The sequence below is a fragment of the Diceros bicornis genome, chromosome 35 (assembly GCF_020826845.1).
Source record: "Diceros bicornis minor isolate mBicDic1 chromosome 35, mDicBic1.mat.cur, whole genome shotgun sequence".
Taxonomy (NCBI): Eukaryota; Metazoa; Chordata; class Mammalia; order Perissodactyla; family Rhinocerotidae; genus Diceros; species Diceros bicornis.
This window is the reverse complement of record NC_080774.1, coordinates 7,030,000-7,053,440: the sequence shown is the minus strand read 5'-3', so window position 1 is coordinate 7,053,440 and position 23,441 is coordinate 7,030,000. Positions and strand designations below refer to the sequence as shown.

The window sequence follows — 23,441 nt, the reverse complement described above, 5'->3', positions numbered from 1 at the left end:
GGGGAAAAACAGCTGCAAAAAATAGCCTTATAAATATGTTATTATCAATAGTTCTAGGGCGACAGCTCCCAGTAATGGAACTGTTAGATCAAAGGATATATGTATTTTTGATTTTAATACATATTCCCAATGAATTCCAAAAAGGTTACGACATCTGTCATTTCCACTAGACATGCACTCCTCACATCCATGCTACCCTTTAATCTTCTAACACATCAAACCTCCATATAAGTCAAAATTCACAAGTTTTTCATGCAAGGAAAACTTACCTTGGATTAAAACAACTGTATTATATGGTCTCAGGTTAAAAGATAAATATTGTCTGTAGTTATGAAATATTATTGCTCACCTGGGCTGCATAGGTAATTGCCTCAAGCTGTAATGCTGATAACCAGCCATTATCGATGGTTTCTTCAGAAATGGATGTTTTGTACCAAACATCAGGAGGAGTAACACTGGATAAAGAACTAGTTTCCACTACAGCATCTGGGTGACGTAGGCCAATTTTTACTAGATGAAATTTTAAAATACTTTAATTATTCTAGGTAATAACACTTCTAGTTTTATTATAAGACATTGCAGTACTTTTCCTATGACAGAAAATATAATAAGTAACTATACACTCTGGGATTCCATAAAAAGTTACTAATAGATGGTAAAGTACTGTTTAAATTTTACTAAAATGACCTACTTATCAACTACCTATGGTTTAAATAGAGATTTGCTGATTAAAAAGATCTAGAAAAATACCAACTTAGTCCATACCACTAGGTTTTCCAGTAGTAAGAGAACATAATCCTAGATTAAGGAGTTTACTTGAATGAATCATTCACTTCAATCGGTGAAACAAAAGTTTGCAATATAATTTTACCTTGAAAGGTATTTCAAAGGAAATCTTGGCTATAAAATTAAACAGCAACTAATTCCCCAAAATGTATAATGTGAACAGTTTAAAATAGGGGTCAGTAAACTTTCTATAAATGGTCAGATAGTAAATATTTTCAGCTTTGTGCAGCATCTGGTCTCTTTTATAATTCCTGAACATTGCTATCGTAGCAACATAAAAGCAGCCATAGCCAATAAACCAATAGGTTTGGCTACGTTCCAATAAAACTTTATTTATTAAAACAGGTAGTGGTCCAGATTTAGTTTGCTGACCTCTGGTTTAAAGGTCCATGAATAAATTTTCAATTTTTTTGTGAAAACTACTGTGGGAGGTAGGGAGGAAGCCACAGAATTTCATATACCACAACGTAAATTTCATTTTAAACAACCAGAAAAGTAGAAGATCTTGGGAGTCCATACAGAGTTGGTAGAGATTTTTAGTTTGATTTAAGTGGTATTACTGGTGGCTTTTTTTTTTTTTTTTTTTTTCCCCCCAAAGACCCAGTAGATAGTTGTATGTCATAGCTGCACATCCTTCTAGTTGCTGTATGTGGGACGCGGCCTGAGCATGGCCGGAGAAGCAGTGCGTCGGTGCGCACCCGGGATCCGAATCTGGGCCGCCAGCAGCGGAGCGCGCGCACTTAACCGCTAAGCCACGGGGCCGGCCCAGTGGTGGCTTTTGATACAAACCCAGACTATATAAAAGACAAATTCTAGCCACAGGTTCTTTTTTCATCTTATTACCCCCATATAATGAATGAAAAAGTGAAAAACTTTATACAAAAGCTAAAAACTGTTAATTTTTAACTTAATATAGTGGACGCTAAAAAAATGAATCACGGTCCTTATGGAAAAAAAGGCAGAAATGGTATTAATGTAAACCACTGAATTCAAATATCACATTTTATTTTTAAGATTCCCATGTTTTTAGGGGCTGGCCTGGTGGTGTCGTGGTTAAGTTCATGCACTCCACTTCAGCGGCCCAGAGTTCCCAGGTTTGGATCCCAGGTGTGGACCAATACACCACACACGGCTTGTCAAGCCATGCTGTGGCGGCCTCCCATATACAAAGTAGAGAAAGACTGGCACAAGCACTGGCTCAGGGACCATCTTCCTCAAGCAAAAAAAAAAAACAGGGGGCGCCGGTCCCGTGGTGTAGCGGTTAAGTGCGCGCCCTCTGCTGCTGGCGGCCCGGGTTCGGATACTGGGCGTGCACCGATGCAACGCTTGTCAGGCCGTGCTGTGATGGCATCCCACATAAAGTGGAGGAAGATGGGCATGGATGTTAGCTCAGGGCCAGTCTTCCTCAGCAAAAAGAGGAGGATTGGCATGGATGTTAGCTCAGGGCTGATCTTCCTCACAAAAACAAAACAAAACAAAACAAAAATGGGGCTGGCCCCATGGCGTACCAATTACATGCGCGCACTCCGCTGCTGGTGGCCCGGGTTCAGATCCCAGGTGCATCACTTGTCAGGCCATGCTGTGGCGGCGTCCCATATAAAGTGGAGGAAGACAGGCACAGATGTTAGCCCAGGGCCAATCTTCCTCAGCAAAAGAGGAGGATTGGCACGGATGTTAGCTCAGGGCTGATCTTCCTCAAAAAGAAAAAAAAAAAAAGAGGAAGACTGGCAACAGATGTTAGCTCAGGCCCAATCTTCCTCACACACAAAAAAGAAAAGATTCCCATGTTTTTATAATTTGTTTTACAAAAGCTGTATAAACTATATAAAGCTAAGATACATATTTACATCTCTGCAATTTACTATGATTTTATAATCACTGCTGATATGAGCAAAATTAACTTGAAACAAAATAAAACTCAAAATTTTTTACTCTTGGTTTTAAAAGGCTTCAACTTAAAACAAAGTTCTAAATCTGTGTAGGAAAAAAAAACCTACAGTAAAGTTTTCACGTAGATATTTTAAAACATAGTTTAAAACATACTACAAAGCTCATACTTGTCAAATCATGAGGTACCAACGTTGACAGAGCCTAACAGATAATAACGTATGTGGGAAAGTTAAGTTTTAAGAGGAACCCAGAAGTCTTTCATTATTTTGACAAATCCCAAAGACATACATTTTATTGGCATATACTCTGCATAGGTTTCTGCATGACCCATTTCTTCTTCATCTTCTTCCTCTGGTTCATCTTCCTCTTTCACAACAGGGACCTTCTGTAACACAGAGAGAACATAATCAGTTTTAAGTCCAGAGACCGGAGACCCCAGCCAACACGAGAGAAGAGAAAACTCTTCTGTAGGAAGACCCACAATCTTCAGTCTTGGAAACATGACATAACACTTCTATGTTCCCTAAAATCTGGGTCACACTTTGTGGTTTCCCTGCTCCTCCAATGATGAGCACGGACAATCCACGACACACAAATAGGTCACCATAGGGCTTCACTTTCCTTCCAGCCACCATCATCTCTAACTACTTTCCCTTCCAATACTTGCTACCACCCTCCCTGAGCCCACAAATCTCTCTAACCTCAGTCCTCACTCTTCATTCCGACTCCAGGAACAGAAAGAGCAAGCGGTTTTGGGAGAAAAGGTGGATGAGCCCCAGCAGCACATCCTACAACCTCATGGGCAGAAACTGCTTCAGTCTCACATCCCACCCTCTTTTCAGTTCACCTCCATCTGTCTTCTTTCCTCCAAATCCTAAACCCAAAAACTCTAGAGTTTAAAGGCTCTTCTGAAGAACAGAGAATTCACTTCAGACATCTGTGTCTCCACAGAGCAACATCACTCATATATAGGATAGCCATATCATTTACTCTCCAAAAGCTGGCACATCTGAGAGTAAAATGGGGAGCTATTAGTAACTACATCAGGAAAACAGGAGTAAACCCAGACTGCCTCAAGCAAACTGAGTGAACGGTCACCACAGTCATATGTTTCCTTGTGTTTCTCCACAGAATCTTAAAGAGGTGGAGGTAGGGAGGAACAGAGGAACAGGAAGACCCTGAACAAGCCTCTTTTCACTACCAGTAAAACCATTAGGAAAGCTCTTTATTGATGTGTTTTCGTTCAAGGAAGGGCATAGAGAAGCAACTGCGAAACCCAGTATAGCAAGGAAGGGAGGAAGAAGAGGATAAAACCCAGCCAGGACGTACCAGTGATGCCAAGGATAACACGGCATTGAAAAGTAAGGGCAAGCTCTTCTGTTTGTTTATTTTTATTTTATGTATTTTAGTCTAGAGCAGAATATGATAGCACAGAGATGCTCAACAAATGTGGGAAGGAAAAGGGAGGTAGGAGACAAACATCTAATCAACATCAACTCATGGAGTCCTCAGAAAATAATCCAAAAAACTCCAAATGTTCTCAGAAATTACGGCAAAATGACACCCAATTTCAGAAAGTGGCGACAAAATGGGGTTAGCCAAACAAACAGATATAAATCCCAATTCTGCTGTTATTTATTTATACAGCCTTGGGCAAACTACTTAAAATTCTGAACCCTCCCCATCCTCACCTTTGTACCTTTTCCTCACCTATAAAATGGAATGCACACTATGCTAAATGACCAGCCTCCTTCTTTCTCCCTCTACCTTATCATCTTCTACTTAAATTCAAAGACAAAACAAAACAAAAAACCACCAAGGGTATAATTGGAGGATAAGTCGGTAATACTAAAGGGTCACAAAATCCAGGGACCAGACAGGTGATATTCCTAAGCCAGCTGAATGTAAAACAGCAAGTGACATCAACCTTAGGCTCAAGGAGATAAAGGGGGGTAGGTAGGGAGACTGCGGTACCTGAGGAATGCCTGCCTAACACACAAAGTAGATGGTCACTACTCAACTCTAGGTGTGATCTTACTAGGTGGGGAACGTGGGCCCAGAGTTGTCAAGAGAACCTGGAAATCAGGATTTTTATGTGTTAGCAACAAATTCAAAATTTTTCAAAATATCGTAGAGGCCAAACAAAACCCGTCAACTGGTTTTGGTCCACAGGTGACCAGTATGCAAACTGTTAGATGTTTCTTAACTGCTAGGACAATACAGGACTTTTGACATATTATGAGCAAACATGGGCTGGACTGGGAACCTGAGCACTACATAAAGCATTTCTTAAAGAAAAATGCATTCTTACTTTCCAAAAATCAACTCCTAAGTAAGCTGTTGGCACACAACCATTAAGTAAACTGGATACTGCCAGCACTTGTTCTCCAGGTCTCTGTTCAAAACCTCAGGCACAGGTTGCTCTGCTGTCTCCCTAATTACATATTCCATCTCCCAGTCCTACCAACCCTTTGGTATTTTTATGTGCAGTCACCTAGTATTTCCTTTTCCAATCCCTTTCGCAATCCCCCAAGTTTAGTCCCTAATCACTTCCCTTCTGGACACCTTAACCAACGTCCCAATCTGTCGCTCGACCCCAACCCATCCTGAATCACTAACAGGTCCCTCCACTTTCAGTGGCCCTCAAGTCACGCTGCACCAAGTCTCAAGTCCTTCAAGCTCAACTCAGGACCCTCCACAGAGCCCAAATCAACCATTCCAACTTCTTCCAGCAGGGCAAGTACCCAGGCTTAGTGTCACCTAAGACACAGCCACCACCTCCCTGTGCCTACTAATGCTTTAGCTCCCTTCCTAAAATGCCCTCTCAAAGTCTCTCCATACTCAACACCAAAGCTCCATTATACCTCCTCCATAAAATGAAGTCTTCCCATAGATCTCAGGGAGATCTCATCTTCCTCCAACTCATAACCCTTACTGTGAGGATCACATTGTACTTTTTGCTGTACCTTATATTACTACTTAAACAATATAATTGTCAAATTGTACATTTATTGAAGGGGGAGCTAGGCAGTATGCTTCTTGTAGAAATCCACCACACACACACAGGCAGTGTTATACACAGCATAGTTATTAAATAAATGTACAGAATCAAATGACCCAAAGTATCTCCAACATGTAAGAAAAAAATTATCACATAATTACCCATAACTAGACCATTATATGATCTGACAGCTCAGGTTTAATCCTAAGATGAACAGAGTCATCAAATACTTTTGGGTCCACATTGTCTCTTTTTCAGATCAGACGAGATTCACAATTAAAAGATGTCAGCACTGTGTGTAATACTAAATCCTATCAAATATTCAAGTTATAATCACCTTGTTCAGTATATATTAGTTTATTCCAGTGAGGTTTTTTTGAGGAAGAGTGGCCCTAAGCTAACATCTGTTGCCAATCTTCCTCCTTTTTTTTCCCCTCCCCAAAGCCCCAGTACATAGTTGTGTATCCTAGTTGTAGGTCCTTCTAGTTCTTCTACGTGGGACGCCACCTCAGCATGGCTTGATGAGTGGTGAGTAGGTCTGAGCCCAAGATCCGAACTGGCGAACCCCGGGCCGCTGGAGTGGAGCACGTGAACTTAACCGCTATGCCACCAGGCTGGCCCCTCCAGTGAGGTTTAGTGCTTATTCATTAGTTTATGTAGCTGAGTAGCCTCACTTCACCCCCAAAAAAGTTTTCTGAGGGTTATTTTAGAGCACTTTTAGCCAAATGTACTTTCATACCATACAAAAATACAGATACAGATTTTGAAACTCACCATGGTCGGGGAAAAACTCCTCATTTTCATGTCATTTATCCATATTCTTGCTACTTCTTTATTAGAAGACTCTTTCTTTACTGTACCATTGCTTACATCAGCTGAGGAAGAGAGTCAATTTACATTTTAGAACAATTTCTTTTCCTACAGTTTTTTAAAAATTCAGTAAAGTTTACCCACTTCACAAATCAAAGAATACCAATCTGCTTATCACTAACTTAAGCATGACAATGAAAACATTAAAAGCTATGTGTCGTTATGGAGGTAAGAATTAACCTTAGAAAACAAGCAACTTAGGAAATTTGAAAACTATTTATCCAAAAGACACCTCAACTGGAACTATTTGATAGTTTATTTCAATACAAATACCAAGAGCCAGCATTACTTTGAGGCACTTTATTTGGCTCATTAAAAAAAAAACAAACCTGGTGTTACCGCAAAGGTAGAATCAATCTCACCTGATTTGGTGGTGCTTACTAACTTTCAAAGCAAAAACAATTATTTCTGGAAGGAAAAAAAACAATTTGGGAACTCCATTTTTCTCCTTCCCCCAGAATAAAGATCCAACAATGAACCTCTTCTTCTACACCAGTGGTTTACAAACTCTTCTTAGATACAGCAACAGAACCCCTCAATCCAAGTATCAGTCAAAGTAGTACTGCTTGATTGAGGAGTTCAGAGCCCTTGTAACTAACCTCTATCCTCCAAGCAGCCCTGAAGCACACCAGGTACCTGGGATTCTTGAGATCACAGCATGAAAATCACACCAGAAGGACTGATTAGCATCTTACCTCTTCTACCAAAAGATGGGAAATATTTGGGAGGCCTGTCACTTGGGACTCCAAAATGACTAGGATTAAAGTGTTAACAAAATAAGGAAGCTGGAACAGAGATAAATTTATTTTGGGGCATGTTTGTTTAACATAACGGTGGGAGAGCCAGTGAACAGATCATAGACAGTTACAGGACTGGAGCTCAAGAGAGAGATCAGAACCTAAAGAGAAACCCAAAGGGCTAAGGAATCCAAAAGAGGCAATGCCCACACAGATAAGACAAGAACATGCAAAACCTTGCTCTTAGGAATTTCACACTTTTAATGTTCTTCTCTTTCAGTATAAAGATGACTCTCTCTGACAACACAAACGTTTGCTTATCTTCAGCATTCACTTACCATGTTTCTTTTTCAGCCCTGGTCTAGTCTGACAGTTTCTCAGGCTTCCACACAAGGACGGCCTTGATTTGCAGTCTTTTGTCTTTTAAAAATTACTACATTGGTTGTCTGAGATGTTACTGTATTAGGCATTACTCGGTCAGCTATAAATCCATCCTGTTTTGTTTTGCTCTCTAAACTCTTTCCTCACAACAGCATAGTCCTCTCCTTTAAATTATGAGGGCATATGCTGATTTGAGGAGTGAAATCCTCAGAAAGCCACTCACATAAAAGCAGCAGTCTTTCTTCTCATTAAATCCAAAGACTTAAATGAAAAGCAGCTTTCACTAACTGCTGATCACCTCCAAGTCTCCCAGGAGCCATTTCAGATGCTGCCCCACACCTCAGCTAGGTCAGGGCCACCACGGTCCTGCCCTCCATGGCAGAAAATGGAAATCAGTTCTAAGACAGTTAAAATGATTTCTCAATGGGCATCTAGCTGCCAGGCTGCAGTCAGCTCAAGACAATGACCTTGAGAATAAAACTATGGCACAATGATATGAACCCAAACATAAAGATTAGATTATCTGATATTTTCAATTACATTTGTCACTGGAGACAAAGTTAGTCCTACATCATCCTACAAATACTTCTTGCTCCTTGCCTTAGAATGCCTCCAGCCCCCTACTTTAAACACAAGCACGTTACAACCTCCAAGCAGTCAATTCTGCCACAAAATTATCTATATCAGGTACTAAAACTTATCTCCCACAATTAGAAAAATAAAGCAGCTGTTTGGAAGGAGGAACTCTCTATTCAATATCCATCACCTCATTCCAAGAGCCTGATGGGATGCTACGTATGTACTAGTATAACTCATCAGGAACCTCCATGATTCAAAAATACAACAGTCCCAATAAATTTATTTTTTTAAAAAAAGGCACCCTTTTGGGGCCGGCCCCATGGCTTAGCGGTTAAGTGCGCACGCTCCACTACTGGTGGCCCGGGTTTGGATCCCGGGCGCGCACTAACGCACCACTTGTCCGGCTGAGGTAGCGTCCCACATACAGCAACTCGCAGGATGTGCAACTACCACATACAACTATCTACTGGGGCTTTGGGGAGGAAAAAAGGGAAAAAAGGAGGAGGACTGGCAATAGATGTTAGCACAGGGCCGGTCTTCCTCAGCAAAAAGAGGAGGATTGACATGGATGTTAGCTCAGGGCTGATCTTCCTCACAAAAAAAAAAAAAAAGGCACCCTTTCCTATGGTAAAACTATAAAATCGTGGTCAGCTCAGGATATAACTGAGCGGCTGGCCCCATGCCTTAGCGGTTAAGCACATGCGCTCCACTACTGGCAGCCCAGGGTTCGGATCCTGGGCGCGCACTGACGTACCGCTTCTCCGGCCATGCTGAGGCCGCATCCCACATACAGCAACTAGAAGGATATGCAACTATGACATATAACTATCCACTGGGGCTTTGGGGGAAAAAAAAAGAAGGAGGATTGGCAATAGATGTTAGCTCAGAGCTGGTCTGCCTCAGCAAAAAGAGGAGGATTAGCACGGATGTCAGCTCAGGGCTGATCTTCCTCACAAAACAAAACAAAACAAAAAAGGATATAAGTGAGGTCAGAGTCAGCATCTCCAACAGTGCCCACCATGGTACTGTGATATAACAGGGACTCAAACATTACTTAGCTCAATGGAGAAGAGAAGGAAAGTATGTCCCTCTTAAGAGTTCACATTTTTCAGTTTCTAAAACTATAGTACTAAAATTTAAAATAACCAAAGTTAAAAAGACAGATTAATTGTACTATACTCTTAAAAATTACCTTAACATACTAAATACGAAGCTTCCTCCGAGCACTCCATTTAAAATTGTAACCTCTTCCTGCCCCATATTCCATTTTCCACTTTTCTCCATAGCACTTATCCCTATCTGACATACCACATAATTTACTTATTTTGCTTATTGTCGGTTTCTCTCCACTAGAAGGCAAGCTCCATGAGGGCAGAGATTTCAACAGTTTTCTTCCCAGTCATAGCCTCAAAATCCCAGAAAAGTGCTTGGCACACAGTAGGCACTCAATAAATATTTGCTGAATGAATGAGCAACAAAAAAAGCCACTCCAGAGAAGAAAAACTAAGAACAAAATCTACATTCTTTATGCAAAAACGAATTCCGAAAAAGCTGTAATGAAATGATTGTTGAGCTTTTTCCCTTTAAATCTAAACTTATGCTTAAAGTATATGGATTAGCTAGTGGTGATGGTTGCACAACTCTGAACATACTAAAATCCACTGAATCCATTTACTTTTCAAAGGTTAAGTTTTATGGTACATGAATTATCTCTCAATAAAGCTGTTATAAAAAGTCTTATGGGTGCTCACTCTTCAAAGAAATATGGTGAATTATTTTATAATGAATGTGTATGTATTTTAAAAGAGAATTTACTAAGAACATGACTACCCACAAAGAAAGAAGCCAGTGACAGGCAAAATCATAAAACTGTAAAAGTCAGAGTTAAAGCAGGAAAGTATCAGTTTAAAGCCTGTTATCTCAAGTATGGTCCACCATCTACAGCACCTCGAATAAGCTTGTTAGAAATGCAGAATCTTGGGCCCCACCCTAGACCTACTGAATATGATTCTGTTTTTGAACAAGATCCCCAGGTGATTCATAGGCACATAAAGTTTGAGAAGCAATGATTTAAAGGAATGAGAAAAATGTTAACCAGTTAGTCACAATATATGAAACTGTATCTTATGGTGTTGATGTAGCCACTTGATATTTCCACACTTCATTTCAAAGCTAAATGCTAAGGCTTCTAAATTTTTGCTTCTCTTGAACTGTACAAAAATACTGTAAGTGTACAGAGTCATGCAGATATTACTTCTTTCATGCCCAGTTCTTTTAAGACCCCAAGCAAACCCTTAAAAACACACTGACATATCTTACCAAAAGCAGACAGTTGACACTACTGAAAACAGACTTACTAGCAGCTGTTGCAACTGGTTGGGCTATATTAGCCGGTGGCTTCAGTTTCATGAGTTCATTCAGACTATTATTTTTCAGCAGGTCCTTCAGTTGCACCTGGTCTTTTGAAGGTGCAGGGGTCATGGCATTTCGTACTGCTGGCGCTGAGACTGAAGGGCGTGTGTTTGCAGTAGTCTGGATAAACTTTGTTAAAGTGATGGTTTGCCTATTCGTTGTTACAGGTGGTGTTTTAGTCATTACAATCGTAGATCCCAAAGTTGGAAGCTGATTTATTTGATTCAGCACAAATGTTGTAGTAGATGGAGGCTGCTGCTAGAAAAGAAAACCATACACATCACACCACTGAAATATGCTTTATTCTGTAATGTAGCCTATACCCATAAACAGAATAGGCCATTTAAAAATCTAAAATGACTTTTATTCTTACCTAATAATTGGCACTTCATTTTTAATTAAATATGATTAGCTGTAAACTACCAAGTTAAAGCACACCACTTTGAGGAAAATAAGGGATAGCAGCAGTGTGACATTTTATATAACTGTCAGGGACAGCAAGCATAAAATGGGACTATGCTAAGCAAGGTGTGATGTATAGTAACCCCATATAATACAAGGACTAGGAACACAAAGGATTTCTAATCCCAGCACTGCCCCAACTAGGTAGATAACCTTAGGCAAATCACTTCACCTCTGAAGGTCCGGCCTCTCTGAGGACCACTTTCCATTTCTAACATTCTGTGATTCCTGTCCAATGCTTTGTTTGCTATCACACAGACTACACTAATGTTAAGAACTTAAGATAAAACCACCATGCAGAGTCTTAAATTCCTATGTCACACAAATGATCCAGCCAGGTGAATTATAAATATAGGTGAGAATGTAGGTGCTACCTTTGAGCCTAACACAAAGGTACATAGCATTTTATTTTTTATAGTTGGGGTGGGGGTGTTATGAGTTGGCCAAAAATGCCAAAAAAAAAAAAAAAAAGAGTCAAGATCTGAGCGGGCCAGCCCCATGGCTTAGCGGTTAAGTGTGCACGCTCCGCTACTGGCGGCCTGGGTTCGGATCCTGGGCGCGCGCCGACGCACCGCTTCTCTGGCCATGCTGAGGCCGTGTCCCACATACAGCAACTAGAAGGATGTGCAACTACGACGTACAACTATCTAGTGGGGCTTTGGGGGGGGGGGGAATTAAAAAAAAAAAAGATCTGAAGATAACAATATGTCTGTGACTACAAGTGACAAAGGTACAACTGAGATATTTTTATAAATGTAAGTCTATTTCTACTTCCTTTCCTCCTCAAACTATTTATTTCTCCATAACTCCTGTAACAAGAATCTTTTAGATTGCTATTTATCACTTTTAAATAAAAGTCTCAATAATCATTTATCACAAGTTATCAAATTCTAACCAAACAGTTTGTCTAATAATTTTATACCACCAGGCTTAAGTTAATAATTGCTATGTTTGGGCCAGCCCGGTGGCACAAGCGGTTAAGTGCGTGTGCTCTGCCGCAGTGGCCCGGGGCTCACTGGTTCGGATCCCGGCACACACTGACGCACCCATGCTGTGGTGGCCTCCCACATAAAGTGGAGAAAGATGGGCACGGATGTTAGCTCAGGGACAGTCTTCCTCAGCAAAAAGAGGATGATTGGCAGATGTTAACCCAGGGCTGATCTTCCTCACAAAAAAAATAAATAATAATTGCTACGTTTAAGGTAAGGTCAGAGGAACTCTATAGTTAAAGCACAATTACAACCACATAAAAATTAGACATACCAACAAACAAAAGCTGTTTTAACAGACAAAAAGCCAAAATAAACCATACCAACAGACAAAAGCTGAAATAAACAAGTAAAAATGAAAAGTGTGGTCGGATAACACGTAGTTCATCTTTACTTCATGAATTTCGTATCATTTGCAATAAATAAACTCCAAAACTTTTCTGTTTTGTCCTAATCATCTTTTGATCACCATAACTACCAGAAGAGTAAAAGAAATATTTTACAAAGTAAGAGGTGAGATTAGGGTGTTGGGAAAGAAGGAGCAAAAAGCAGAACTAGTGAGATAAAAGTATTTCATATTAAAGGTTATTTTCTTACTACAATCCTAAACTATTTTAGCAGTAGTGCGAAATCTAAGTAATTCTTACCCTAACATTTAATAGTGCTGGAGTAGGTACCGTCTCTGGTTCTTGTTTAACAGGAACTGCTGCTTCCGTCTCCAAGCCTAGTTCTAATGCACTAAGTGGCACTGACTGGAGAGAAAACAACATCACAGAACAAAATAAAGAATGACAGCAGTGAATTGTTTCAAGAACAAGAGATGTATTTACTTTATTAAAACAAAAAAGAGGTCAAACTTTACAAACAGAATGTAAAATCACTGATACTAGGTACAAAGTAAACAATCTTCGCAAGTATAACATCTTCACAAAACTGTGCTAAAATTCAGAGAACATATATAGTGAAACCTCAGAAAAATGTTTCTATAAAGTACAAAGACAACTATTAAGGAGATTAATGATCCTCCCACAATAACTCTAAACAATTCATCTCTTACTTTTACATATATACCAAAGCAGAAATTAATGTCTTGATTTTCAATGCAAATACTTTTCACCTCATGAATGAAGAATACTCAAAAATAACACTCACATGTATATTTAAATTAAGGCTTAAGAATATTCATTTCTATCAGCAGAAATTAAAATTAAGACAAATCTACTTTTTACAGAGCCTTTGGAAAACTCTTACCTGCTGAACTGGAGGGGTAGGTGTTGGAGTTGCAAGCCCCGCATCTCCACCATCAATATCAAAGAGGTCATTCGGACTAATTCCACTCTCACTCAAAGCAGCAAGCAGTAAATCTTGCCCTGGTTCCACCATCTTTAGAACAAAATATAAAAACTTAAAATGACAATTAGCTCTCTTCTAAATATGAACCAACCTTTTCTACCAGATCTACGCATTCAATATTTATGAAGAACCTGCTACATATCAGGCAAAAAGGATGAAAAAGAAATAGTCTCTGATCCCAAGAAATCCACATTAAGACGGAAAGAACAGGGGCCAGCCTGGTGGCGCAGCGGTTAAGTGCACGCGCTCCGCTGAGGCGGCCCGGGGTTCGCTGGTTGGTACCCCGGGCGCACAATGACACACTGCTTGTCAAGCCATGCTGTGGCGGCGTCCCATGTAAAGTAGAGGAAGAGGGGCACGGATGTTAGCCCAGGGCCACTCTTCCTCAGCAAAAAGAGGAGGATTGGCATCGGATGTTAGCTCATCCGATGTTAGATCAGCCGGTCTTCCTCACAAAAAAAAAAAAAAAGAAAGAAAGAAAAAGATAGAAAGAACAGAGAAGTACATAAAACACAGCAAGAGTATATGTCTACAAAATGCTATGGGAACAAAGGAAATGCTGAACTGAGCCTGGGGAGAGAGGTTACAAAGATGAGAGTGCAGCTGAATCTCAAGGAAGAAATCACCAGGTGGACAAGGATCTTCTGGACAGTGCATTAAAACTCACACAGGCATGAAAGACGTTGGCACCCTTGAACAACAACGGTTGGAGTAATTCAACATGGGCATGGAAGCCTAGAACAGAAATATGAGGCTCAGGTAGGCGACGGCAAGAGATGAAGAAGATATCGCCCACAGTCTTGTACACCATGCTAGAGATTTCACTTAATCTTGTGGGTAAATAGGGGTCACTAAAGGGTTTTTAGACAGAGGACTGCATGACATAGTCAGATTTGTGACTTAGAAAGATTACCTCACAGCAGTGTGGAAGCAAACTGAGAATGGGGAGAATAAGACCAGAAGCAGGGAGACATCTTAGGAAACTGGTACAGCAGACCAGGAGAGAGATGATGTGCTATAACAGCAGGATGTGGAGAGAAAGAGGGGGAATGGATTCCAAGATATTTAGGAAGGAGAATCCACGAGACTAAGTTTAAATAAAAACTCAAAATAAGGGCCAGCCCTGTGGCTTAGCGGTTAAGTGCGCGCGCTCTGCTACTGGTGGCCCAGGTTCAGATCCCGAGCGCGCACCGACGCACGGCTTGTCCAGCCATGCTGTGGCGGCGTCCCACATAAAGTGGAGGAAGATGGGCACGGATGTTAGCTCAGGGCCGGTCTTCCTCAGCAAACAAAGAGGAGGATCGGCATGGATGTTAGCTCAGGGCTGATCTTCCTCACACACACAAAAAAACCCTCAAAATAGAAGAGAGAATATGAAACACACAAACAAAAAAACATGAATTGATGGATGATTAGACTTAAGCCAAAAAAAAAGTGAAAAAATAAAAGTTGAGCCCAGGAGACCTGAAAAATGAGTTATATGGAGTTTAGGAGGAAAAATACCTTTTTAGGAGCAAACAAATATATTTTAGGCTGGGGTTTTCCAACTGTACTCTTAGGAGCCAGATCAAAGTATTCTACCACCAAAATGGATTTTTATCCATTTTGTAGGGGGAAAAACGCTTCACAGAGCTTTCTCGATTTTAACTTTTTTCATTAATTTATCTGAAATAACCAATTTATATATACAAAAATACTTATGGGAAATCTGACTGTACTTGTTTTTCTCAGAAAACTAATTTCATGTTACATAAATAATATGCTAATTTTCAGCGAGCCCATTTGTTATCAGATTATGATAGAATTAAATGTCGGTGTTTCATTATGTCCTACAAAAAAAGGTGTTAGCCAAGAATACCATGACCACCATGACTTCCAACATATAAGAACTACTGTTTTGGATGAAAGCAAGATATTTAACAGAGAAATTCTCTACTAGGTAGGTCTATGTCACATAAACTTGCGCACCATTTAGAAAGAAGTTGTAACGGAAATATGAATGAGTTTAAGGTGGAAACCACAGACATCCAGAAATGAAACTAAGGACAGACCCACTGTTTAAAAGATAGGAGGAAGGATAGATACTCCAAATGAGATTTCCTCAAAGTTTTTCAGAGACAGGAAAAAAAAGTCTAAGAAAACATTTTGAGCAGGAAGGAGAAAGGGAAGAGGAAGTGACAGTGATTAAGTATCTTTTACAGGCCTGACACAGTGTTAGGATCTTCATATACACCACGAGCTTCCTCTATAACAAAGCTGAAGAAGACAGTATTACAATTTTAGAGAGAAAATTCAGTCCCAGAAAGCTTAAATCACCTGCCCAAGGCCACCCACCCAGATCTAAATGACTCAAACTCCCAAAGCCCAGGCACTCTCTTTCCAATGAGGAGATCAAGAAGCCAATGTTGGTAACCTGTGAAGCTGCAATACTTAACTTCAAAATAAATGCCAGTCTGAGATTAAAATTGGAAGGGGGAGAGAGTATTATCAGCAAGACAGAGATAGTATGAAGGAATTGGATGACAGAAGACACAAATAAGAGAAATGTTCCAACATGGATTTTAAGCAAAGTTGATCCATTTTTCTTACAGACATAGTTGACCATACTTTACAAATTATCCTAGTACACAGTACAAACACATACCAAGAGAGCTAAAATCAATGCCTTAAAAAGACTTTCAATCCATAAAATACTTCATTAGGACCACTGGCCTATGGGAATAGGGGGTCTTGGACCACTTGCTATGGCTAATCTTGACCTAGATTAATGGAACTCCAGAGACTATCAAAATGTCATTTTTTTTTGTAAATATTGGAAATAATGATTTACTTACATTTGAAACAAAAGTACATTGTTTTAAACCAGTGACTCCTAAACTACAGACCAACAGAACCCTTGGAGGCCAAGGGATCCATTAATCCATCAGATGCACACCAAGCCTTGTCTAGTTATACTCAGAGGTATAGAAACATCATTAATTAATGAAACTAAAAGTCACTGAAAAGTGTTACCGAATTCACGAGAGCTTTTTGAAATATATTTTCCGAACAATGAGCGTTAAAAGTACAGAAATATTATCATGGAAGTGAGGAATTTGGGGAAGAAACCTGTTCATACAAGAAATGATGGCAACAGTTATAAACAACACTATCAGTGACCTTCTCAAAATTAGTTCATAGGAATCACAATTTGAGACCTTCCGGTCTGAATAAGTAACCTAGTAGTGACAATGTCTGTAAAAGACATTGTCTTTTAGGGGCCCGGCCTGGTGGCACAAGCAGTTAAGTGCACGCACTCCGCTGTGGCGGCCCGGGGTTCGCCAGTTTGGATCCTGGGCGCACACCGACGCACTGCTTGTTGAGCCATGCTGTGGCGGCATCCCATATAAAGTAGAGGAAGATGGGCACAGATGTTAGCCCAGGGCCAGTATTCCTCAGCAAAAAAAAAAAAGACATTGTCTTTTTTTAATTTAATTTTATTTATTTATTTTTCCCCCCAAAGCCCCAGTAGATAGTTGTATGTCATAGCTGCACATCCTTCTAGTTGCTGTATGTGGGACGCGGCCACAGCATGGCCGGAGAAGCGGTGCGTCGGTGCGCACCTGGGATCCGAGCCCGGGCCACCAGCAGCAGAGCGCGCGCACTTAACCGCTAAGTCACGGGGCCATCCCCCCAAAGACGTTGTCTTTTACAAGCTATTAATGAAAGCGATTTTAACTTTATATACATCTTATACACAAATGAAATCTAGGGATCCTTTCTCTCAGCCAACTGAGCACACATTCTCTACTTGCACTTTTTTGCAGTGAGAAGAGGGTAAAGGTATAAAGAGGGAACATTTATGCCATTCTCTATCTAACTCCATTAGGCAAAATCCTTAATATTTAATCATATTCCTATTCTGAAACTCTTACAGACTCACAGAATTTCAGCGCTCAGGCTGAGAAGAGAGCCATTAAAAGGTTATATTATCCAATCTTCTTTTTTTTTTTAATTTTATTTATTTATTTTTCCCCCAAAGCCCCAGTAGATAGTTGTATGTCACAGCTGCACATCCTTCTAGTTGCTGTATGTGGGACGTGGCCTCAGCATGCCCGGAGAAGCGGTGCGTCGGTGCACGCCCGGGATCCGAACCCGGGCTGCCAGCAGCCGAGCGTGAGCACTTAACCGCTAAGCCATGGGGCCAGCTCTTCTCCTTCTTATTTTACAAATAAGTAAGATTTACTCCTGAGAGGGTAAACAACACTTTCACTTTGAACCCACTAAGTACAATATAAATGCAAATACTGTTAGGTATAAGAACTGTGTTACAATGTGTCTACAAAAGATTTCACAGACCTCAGGTGACATTTAACATGTAACAATCTACCAAACCCAGAAGTTACTAACTGCCGAGTGATTCTGTCTCAAACAATGGACAACAAAAAGGTTCCCTTTTTATCATAAATACATTTGAAATTATCACCTATTTCAAAATAGTACACCTATCAAAGCACCTATGATAAATAAGAAATAAGGATACAGTAGTAGAGAGAAACTAAAAGCCATCCTTGGCAAGAAGAGAATCCTGAGAAACAACAGCCAACCAGAAGAATGAAAGGATGCAGTTCCCAGTGAGAATACCAAGAGTGAAACCTATCAAGGAGGACAAGGTTCCTCTTGTTGAGACCTAAAGCAGACCTTCATAGCTCCGGGCAGATACAAGGGATGTATCTGCAGCAGTGGCAGCACACCACAGAGGTTGAGGAGACTGGAGTCAAGCCGAATACCTGCCTTCAAATACTAGCTACATCACCCACTACTAGGATATGCTCGAGTAATAACCTCTGTGACTCAGTTTCCTCATCTTCAAATGGGAATAAAAATAGAACCTACCTTATAGGATTGCTGAGTTGAGTAAATGTTATACTACTTACTTGGAGTAAATGTTAGCCTCTAGCTATTAACTATTGTGTTGATAAACATTAGTATCTTGTCCAAAAAATATGTTTTCTTCCATATCTCTGATGCAACACTTTATTTCCCAGAAAACAAACTTTATTTGTTGGCAATCTATTCAATAGTTAACTTCCAAATTTGTTCCATAAAATACTAGTTCCCTTTTTACCTAAAAGTGTCACACATCCAGTCTGTCCAGTTAATCAGTTAGCATGTCTACAGGGAACTGGCAGACATCTTTAAACGTGTACATATAATATTACTTAGCAAGTATCTTTGCCTGAACTAATAACAAAAAGGATTTTTTCTCATTATTTAATAGAGCTAAGCATGTTTGATTTTTGACTCAGCTTCAACTTTGCTTTTATGCAGCCCAGATGTGATGACTGACATTTGGTTTAAGAATTTGAAGGATAATGAATGATCCACTTAGAATTTAGCTGATTTAGTCGATCAACAAGTATTTGTCTACTGAGTGCTGGTTCCTTAAGAACATCAAGACGTCTGGGGCTTTGGGGGGGAAAATAAATAAATAAATAAAATCTTTAAAAAAAAAAAAAAAGAACATCAAGAGGAACAGAAGACAGGTATAAAGAAGTTCGTTAGAGAATTTCTTTACCTAAAAGGATATAATCTGTATTTTTTAATGTCTACTTCTCAAGGGAGTAATTCTCAGTAAAGTGCCCCCTCCCCACACTCACTACAAAACCTATAAGAAGAATGGATTCACAAAGGAATGTGTACATTATAGACAAAGTTTCAAAAATGCTTTACACAAGAAACACAAGAAGGAATGGGGGGGCGGGGCGGGGAATGAAACAAATTTCTTTTCTTTTTTTTTTTTTAAAGATTTTATTTATTTATTTATTTTTTTCCCCCAAAGCCCCAGTAGATAGTTGTATGTCATAGATGCACATCCTTCTAGCTGCTGTATGTGGGACGCGGCCTCAGCGTGGCCGGAGAAGCGGTGTGTCAGTGTGCACCTGGGATCCGAACCCAGGCCGCCAGCAGCGGAGCGCGCGCACCCAACCGCTAAGCCACAGGGCCAGCCCATGAAACAAATTTCTTGATCACCAGATCAAATTCAGATGGCTACTCTTGAGATTTACCATATGGTTGGATTGCTTCTTTAACCCTCAAGATAACCCCTGAGTAAATGCTACCCATTATTCTCTTGCCAAAGATGAGAAACTGAGGCTTAGAGAGATGAAGTATAACGAAGAAACAACAGAGCAAGCTTGGAGCAGAATTACAAACCTGGCTGACATCACATCCCTCCAAGATTCTTAACCCTATCCCAATATTTTTCAAACTGCTGGTCACAACACAGTGGGTTGTCAAACCATTTAGTGCATCATGATCAGTATTTTTAAATATTCAGTAACAGAAAATTAGTGCAGAGCATTTAAAGAAGGTAAACATTACTTCATGAAAGGAGTTTTCCAGTTCTATGTGTACATATGTACAAAGTCCCAACGTACACCATATTTCTTACTGTGGGATGCAGTAAAAGATTTGAAAATCATTGATCCGTGCTATATATACTGCCTCCCAAGAAATAAATAAACTAATTTGATAAGTTTTGTACCACATCTTATTCATAAAATAGAGTTCCTGCTCTTCAAGACCCTATCCTTTTCATCTACAAAGATTTCAGTGGTATCCCAAGGTTGTCCTTAATACTTAGTTAAGTTCAACCACATCAAAGTGGATCTGTCAATTAGCATTTAAAAACAAAGACAACTGCAAAAACTTTAGGATTACATCATTTTGGTTATTAATTGGCTATTTAATGTGAAAGCAATTCCTCTCAGAAAGTATCTTTACATCAACTTTAGGCAGGCAAAGTGTGAGAACCCAGAGCCTCATGAAAAGTCAGGTTACTTGGTCAGACCAGACCTCAGATCTAACTGTCCACGTCCTTCACAGGCAGCAAGTCTCAAATCAAAGCTCAATTTAGAGACGAAGAAACACCAAAACGTATCTGTAGCTAAAGTCTCTGAGGTGAATCATTCAAACAAGGATGAACAGAAGCTCCATACTGCCCGTTTTTAAATAGTATAATTTCAGGAAAGCCCTTAAAACATGTAAAACTGCCTCACACATAAAAGTATTCAACGAATGAATGGATAAATGAATGAACGACTTGTAAACCAATAACTGTCTTTTGTTAACACTTATCCAGAAACTAGAGTAAAACTTATTTAAAATTCTGAAGACAATTGTATGGAATAAAGTTAAATCAGGAGTTCAAAAGTAGAAGCCAGAGAAAAAAAGTAAAGATGTCTTCTCTGGTAAGGTTAATTCTGGAAACAACTTCTTCAAACATGAAAATAAAATATCCCCTTGCTTGAAAAATTAACGTCTCACTCAAGGCACCAGTAGCAAATTCTGTCTTTTAGAAATTCTGCACAAACCATCTTTTGTGCAATGACGATGGCTTTCCCTACCGCTTAGAAAAATCAGTTCTGACTCCCGTAAATAACTGGGGGAAAAAACGGAATCCCTCTGCACTGTTATCTGGTTTAAGTGCCTGCAACTGTTAAGTCGGCGCGCGCTAGGGCAATTGAGGGTTTGACAGCTTTCTAGACCCTCCCGGCTGACTCTTTAGAAGCTCTATTCCGTCTCGAATTCTAGTTGCCTGGAGAACATGAAACATTTAACTCAACATAAACTGCCAATAATCAACTTTCAAAGGTCAAAGGGGACCCAGTTTTTACCCTTCCCTCATCAACACGTGTTCAGCACAAACTTCCGGGTGCGGTTACAATTGGCTGCGCAATTCAATGGATAAAAACGTTGCTTTATTTCACTCTCATTTTCTCGCCCGTTCTTTTCCCACGTTTCTCAACCAGCGACTCCCCAAAACAAAAGCTTCCCACAGTAAACGGAGCACGCACATAAAAAGAGCTTCTCTGTGCGAGGATCAAGTTAGCGGTCCGCAAACATTAACCAAACAGAAGCACAAAGCCGGGGTGGAAAGGGGAGGAGCTGGACGCCAGGGTCAGGAAAGAAACAATCACAAGGGTTCAGGAACATCCAAATCTCCTCAGCGGTTAAACCGACCCCAAACCACTTCTGGGAAACCACCAGCATACACTGGTTTGGGGAACTTTACATGCTCGTTACGCCAAACACTCTTCAAGTAAGCAAATCCCCAACCGCCCTTCCCCTCCGCAAAGATGCTTCGGGTCTGGGAGGCGAGCTCGCCGGAGGTGAGACGAACCTCATCACTCGGGGAGGTGAAGGTGGCCCCCACGTGTCTCCGCACCTTCCCAACCGCCCTGGGAGCGAGGCAATCACAAAACTGCAGGCACGGGGTCCAGACCCCCGCCGCCCCCCGCACTCGCCCCGACCCGGGAGCGATCCTCCGGCAGAAGGACTTTTGAAGGATTGCGGAGCTCACTTTCCTGCGGGTCCGGGACGCGCAGCCCCCAGGTGCAGCGGGGCGAGCAGGGGGCGACCCGAGCGGGGCCGGGCCGGCGTCCGCAGACCCTGCCTCCCCGCCCAAAGGGTGCCTCCGGCCCGGGACAGCGAGGCGACCGCAGGGCCCGGCGCGGACGGGCGGAGGAGGCGAGCGCGGCGGGGCCGCCGCCGAGACCGTGCCCCGAGGGCCCCGGGCGTGCAGCCGAAGGGGCGGCGAGGGGCGACGGAGGCCCCAAGCCGGGGTGAGGTGGCGCCCCCCCCAGCCGGCCCCACACGGCCCCCTGAGGAGGGTGGGAGTGGGAGGCTGTCCGGGAGGAGGAGTGTGGAAGCAGAGAAGGGCCGAGGGAAAGGCTTACTTTCCCCGCGGGATCCGACGCCGGCACAGCTGCTCCCGGGCGGCGAGAGCTTGAAGAACCAGAGGCGAGCGGAGCGGAGGCGGCGGTGGCAGCGGCGGCAGCGGCGTCCGGCTCTGCCTACCTCCCCGCCGCCATCTTGACGCCCCTCCCCCCAACCCCCCCCCGCCCGCCGGGAGGGTAGGGGTGGGGCGACGGATGAGGCGCCGCGCGCACGCAGCGCGCGCCGCGCGCCCCACGTGACTTCCTCCCTCCCCACACCCGCTCCGCAGTGCCCCTCTCCGCCCCGCCTCCCTCCTAGGTGAAGGAAGATGATTCCCCCCCCATCTTGACCGCCCCCTGCCTTCGCCGCCAAACACGGACTCCGCCGGTTCCCGCCGACCCGGTACCAGTAGTTGGATCCAAGGGAATTCCGGAACCCAAACGGTCCATTACCGCGGCTCCGGGGTGGGCGAGGGGTGAGGGGGCCGGGTTTCCGAGAAGGGGGAGGGGGGGAAGGCGAAGGCCGCCTAGGAGAGTCACGTGTCTACTGCTTCCGCCGGCTCTCGAAAGACTCGCGAGAATTCCGTTCCCCCGCCCTTTCTCCCCCGCGGGCTGTCGGGAAGAAGGTCCGCGCTCTGGGTTGCCGCGAGGAGGTCACCCGGTGTGCCGGGCGCATGCGTCCTACACCTGCTGTGCAAGTCGGGCCAGGAGGGGCCCGAAGCTATTTTCAAAAGGCTTTGGGTGTGTGGCTTCGACCCAGGAAGTTACCTAGTGGCGTCTCTGTCACTTTGAAAAGCTCTTCATTACGTAGTCAGTCCCAGGAAAAAATATTTGCATACTCATTGCTTATTAGGCTCGCTCAAAGCACTTATTCAATATGAAACCGCAAGTAACTCGGAGCCCTTGGTCCACTGCCGTTATCACATCCTGGGGGTGTGAGCACAGTCAGCTTCACTTCTTCTTTCCTCACACACACCCGGTGACCTGAACAAACTATTAATCTGTTCATCATTATTATCAATTAATGATGGCTGCAGAATAGGAATCACTACCACCTGTCATTTCCTTATTTTCATCTTTTATTTTATTATTATTATTATTATCATTAAATGCCCTAACAGAATAAACAGATTAATTTCTTGGGAACCCTTTTGTAAAGTCATTCTGAGAATGCTGTTGGACTCCGTTGCTTAGGGAGTAGGCACGCCTGGGTGGTTCTTGCCCCCTACTGGCGGCGCATCGCACTCGCCTTGGGCTGAAAGCAAACCAACTCTTTGGGACA

The 23,441-nt window shown here is 42.0% G+C and overlaps 1 protein-coding gene across 4 annotated transcripts in view; it reads right to left on the bottom strand.

Moving 5' to 3' along the window:
- SBNO1 (strawberry notch homolog 1) overlaps positions 1-22,305 on the bottom strand; it is a 59,583-nt gene extending 37,278 nt beyond the window's left edge. Inside the window, exons 1-8 of one of the 4 annotated variants that reach the window (XM_058531271.1) lie at positions 22,181-22,305; positions 14,128-14,195; positions 13,359-13,490; positions 12,755-12,859; positions 10,602-10,914; positions 6,452-6,552; positions 2,965-3,061; positions 350-510 (exon numbers count right to left, since the gene is read on the bottom strand). In XM_058531271.1, coding sequence (XP_058387254.1) covers positions 350-510; positions 2,965-3,061; positions 6,452-6,552; positions 10,602-10,914; positions 12,755-12,859; positions 13,359-13,490 — 909 coding nt within the window. In that variant the 5' untranslated portion in view covers positions 14,128-14,195; positions 22,181-22,305. The remainder of the gene's footprint in view (positions 1-349; positions 511-2,964; positions 3,062-6,451; positions 6,553-10,601; positions 10,915-12,754; positions 12,860-13,358; positions 13,491-14,127; positions 14,196-22,180) is intronic. The other 3 variants (XM_058531270.1, XM_058531273.1, XM_058531272.1) reach the window with 3 other exon arrangements.
- Between the last annotated feature and the right edge of the window lie 1,136 nt (positions 22,306-23,441).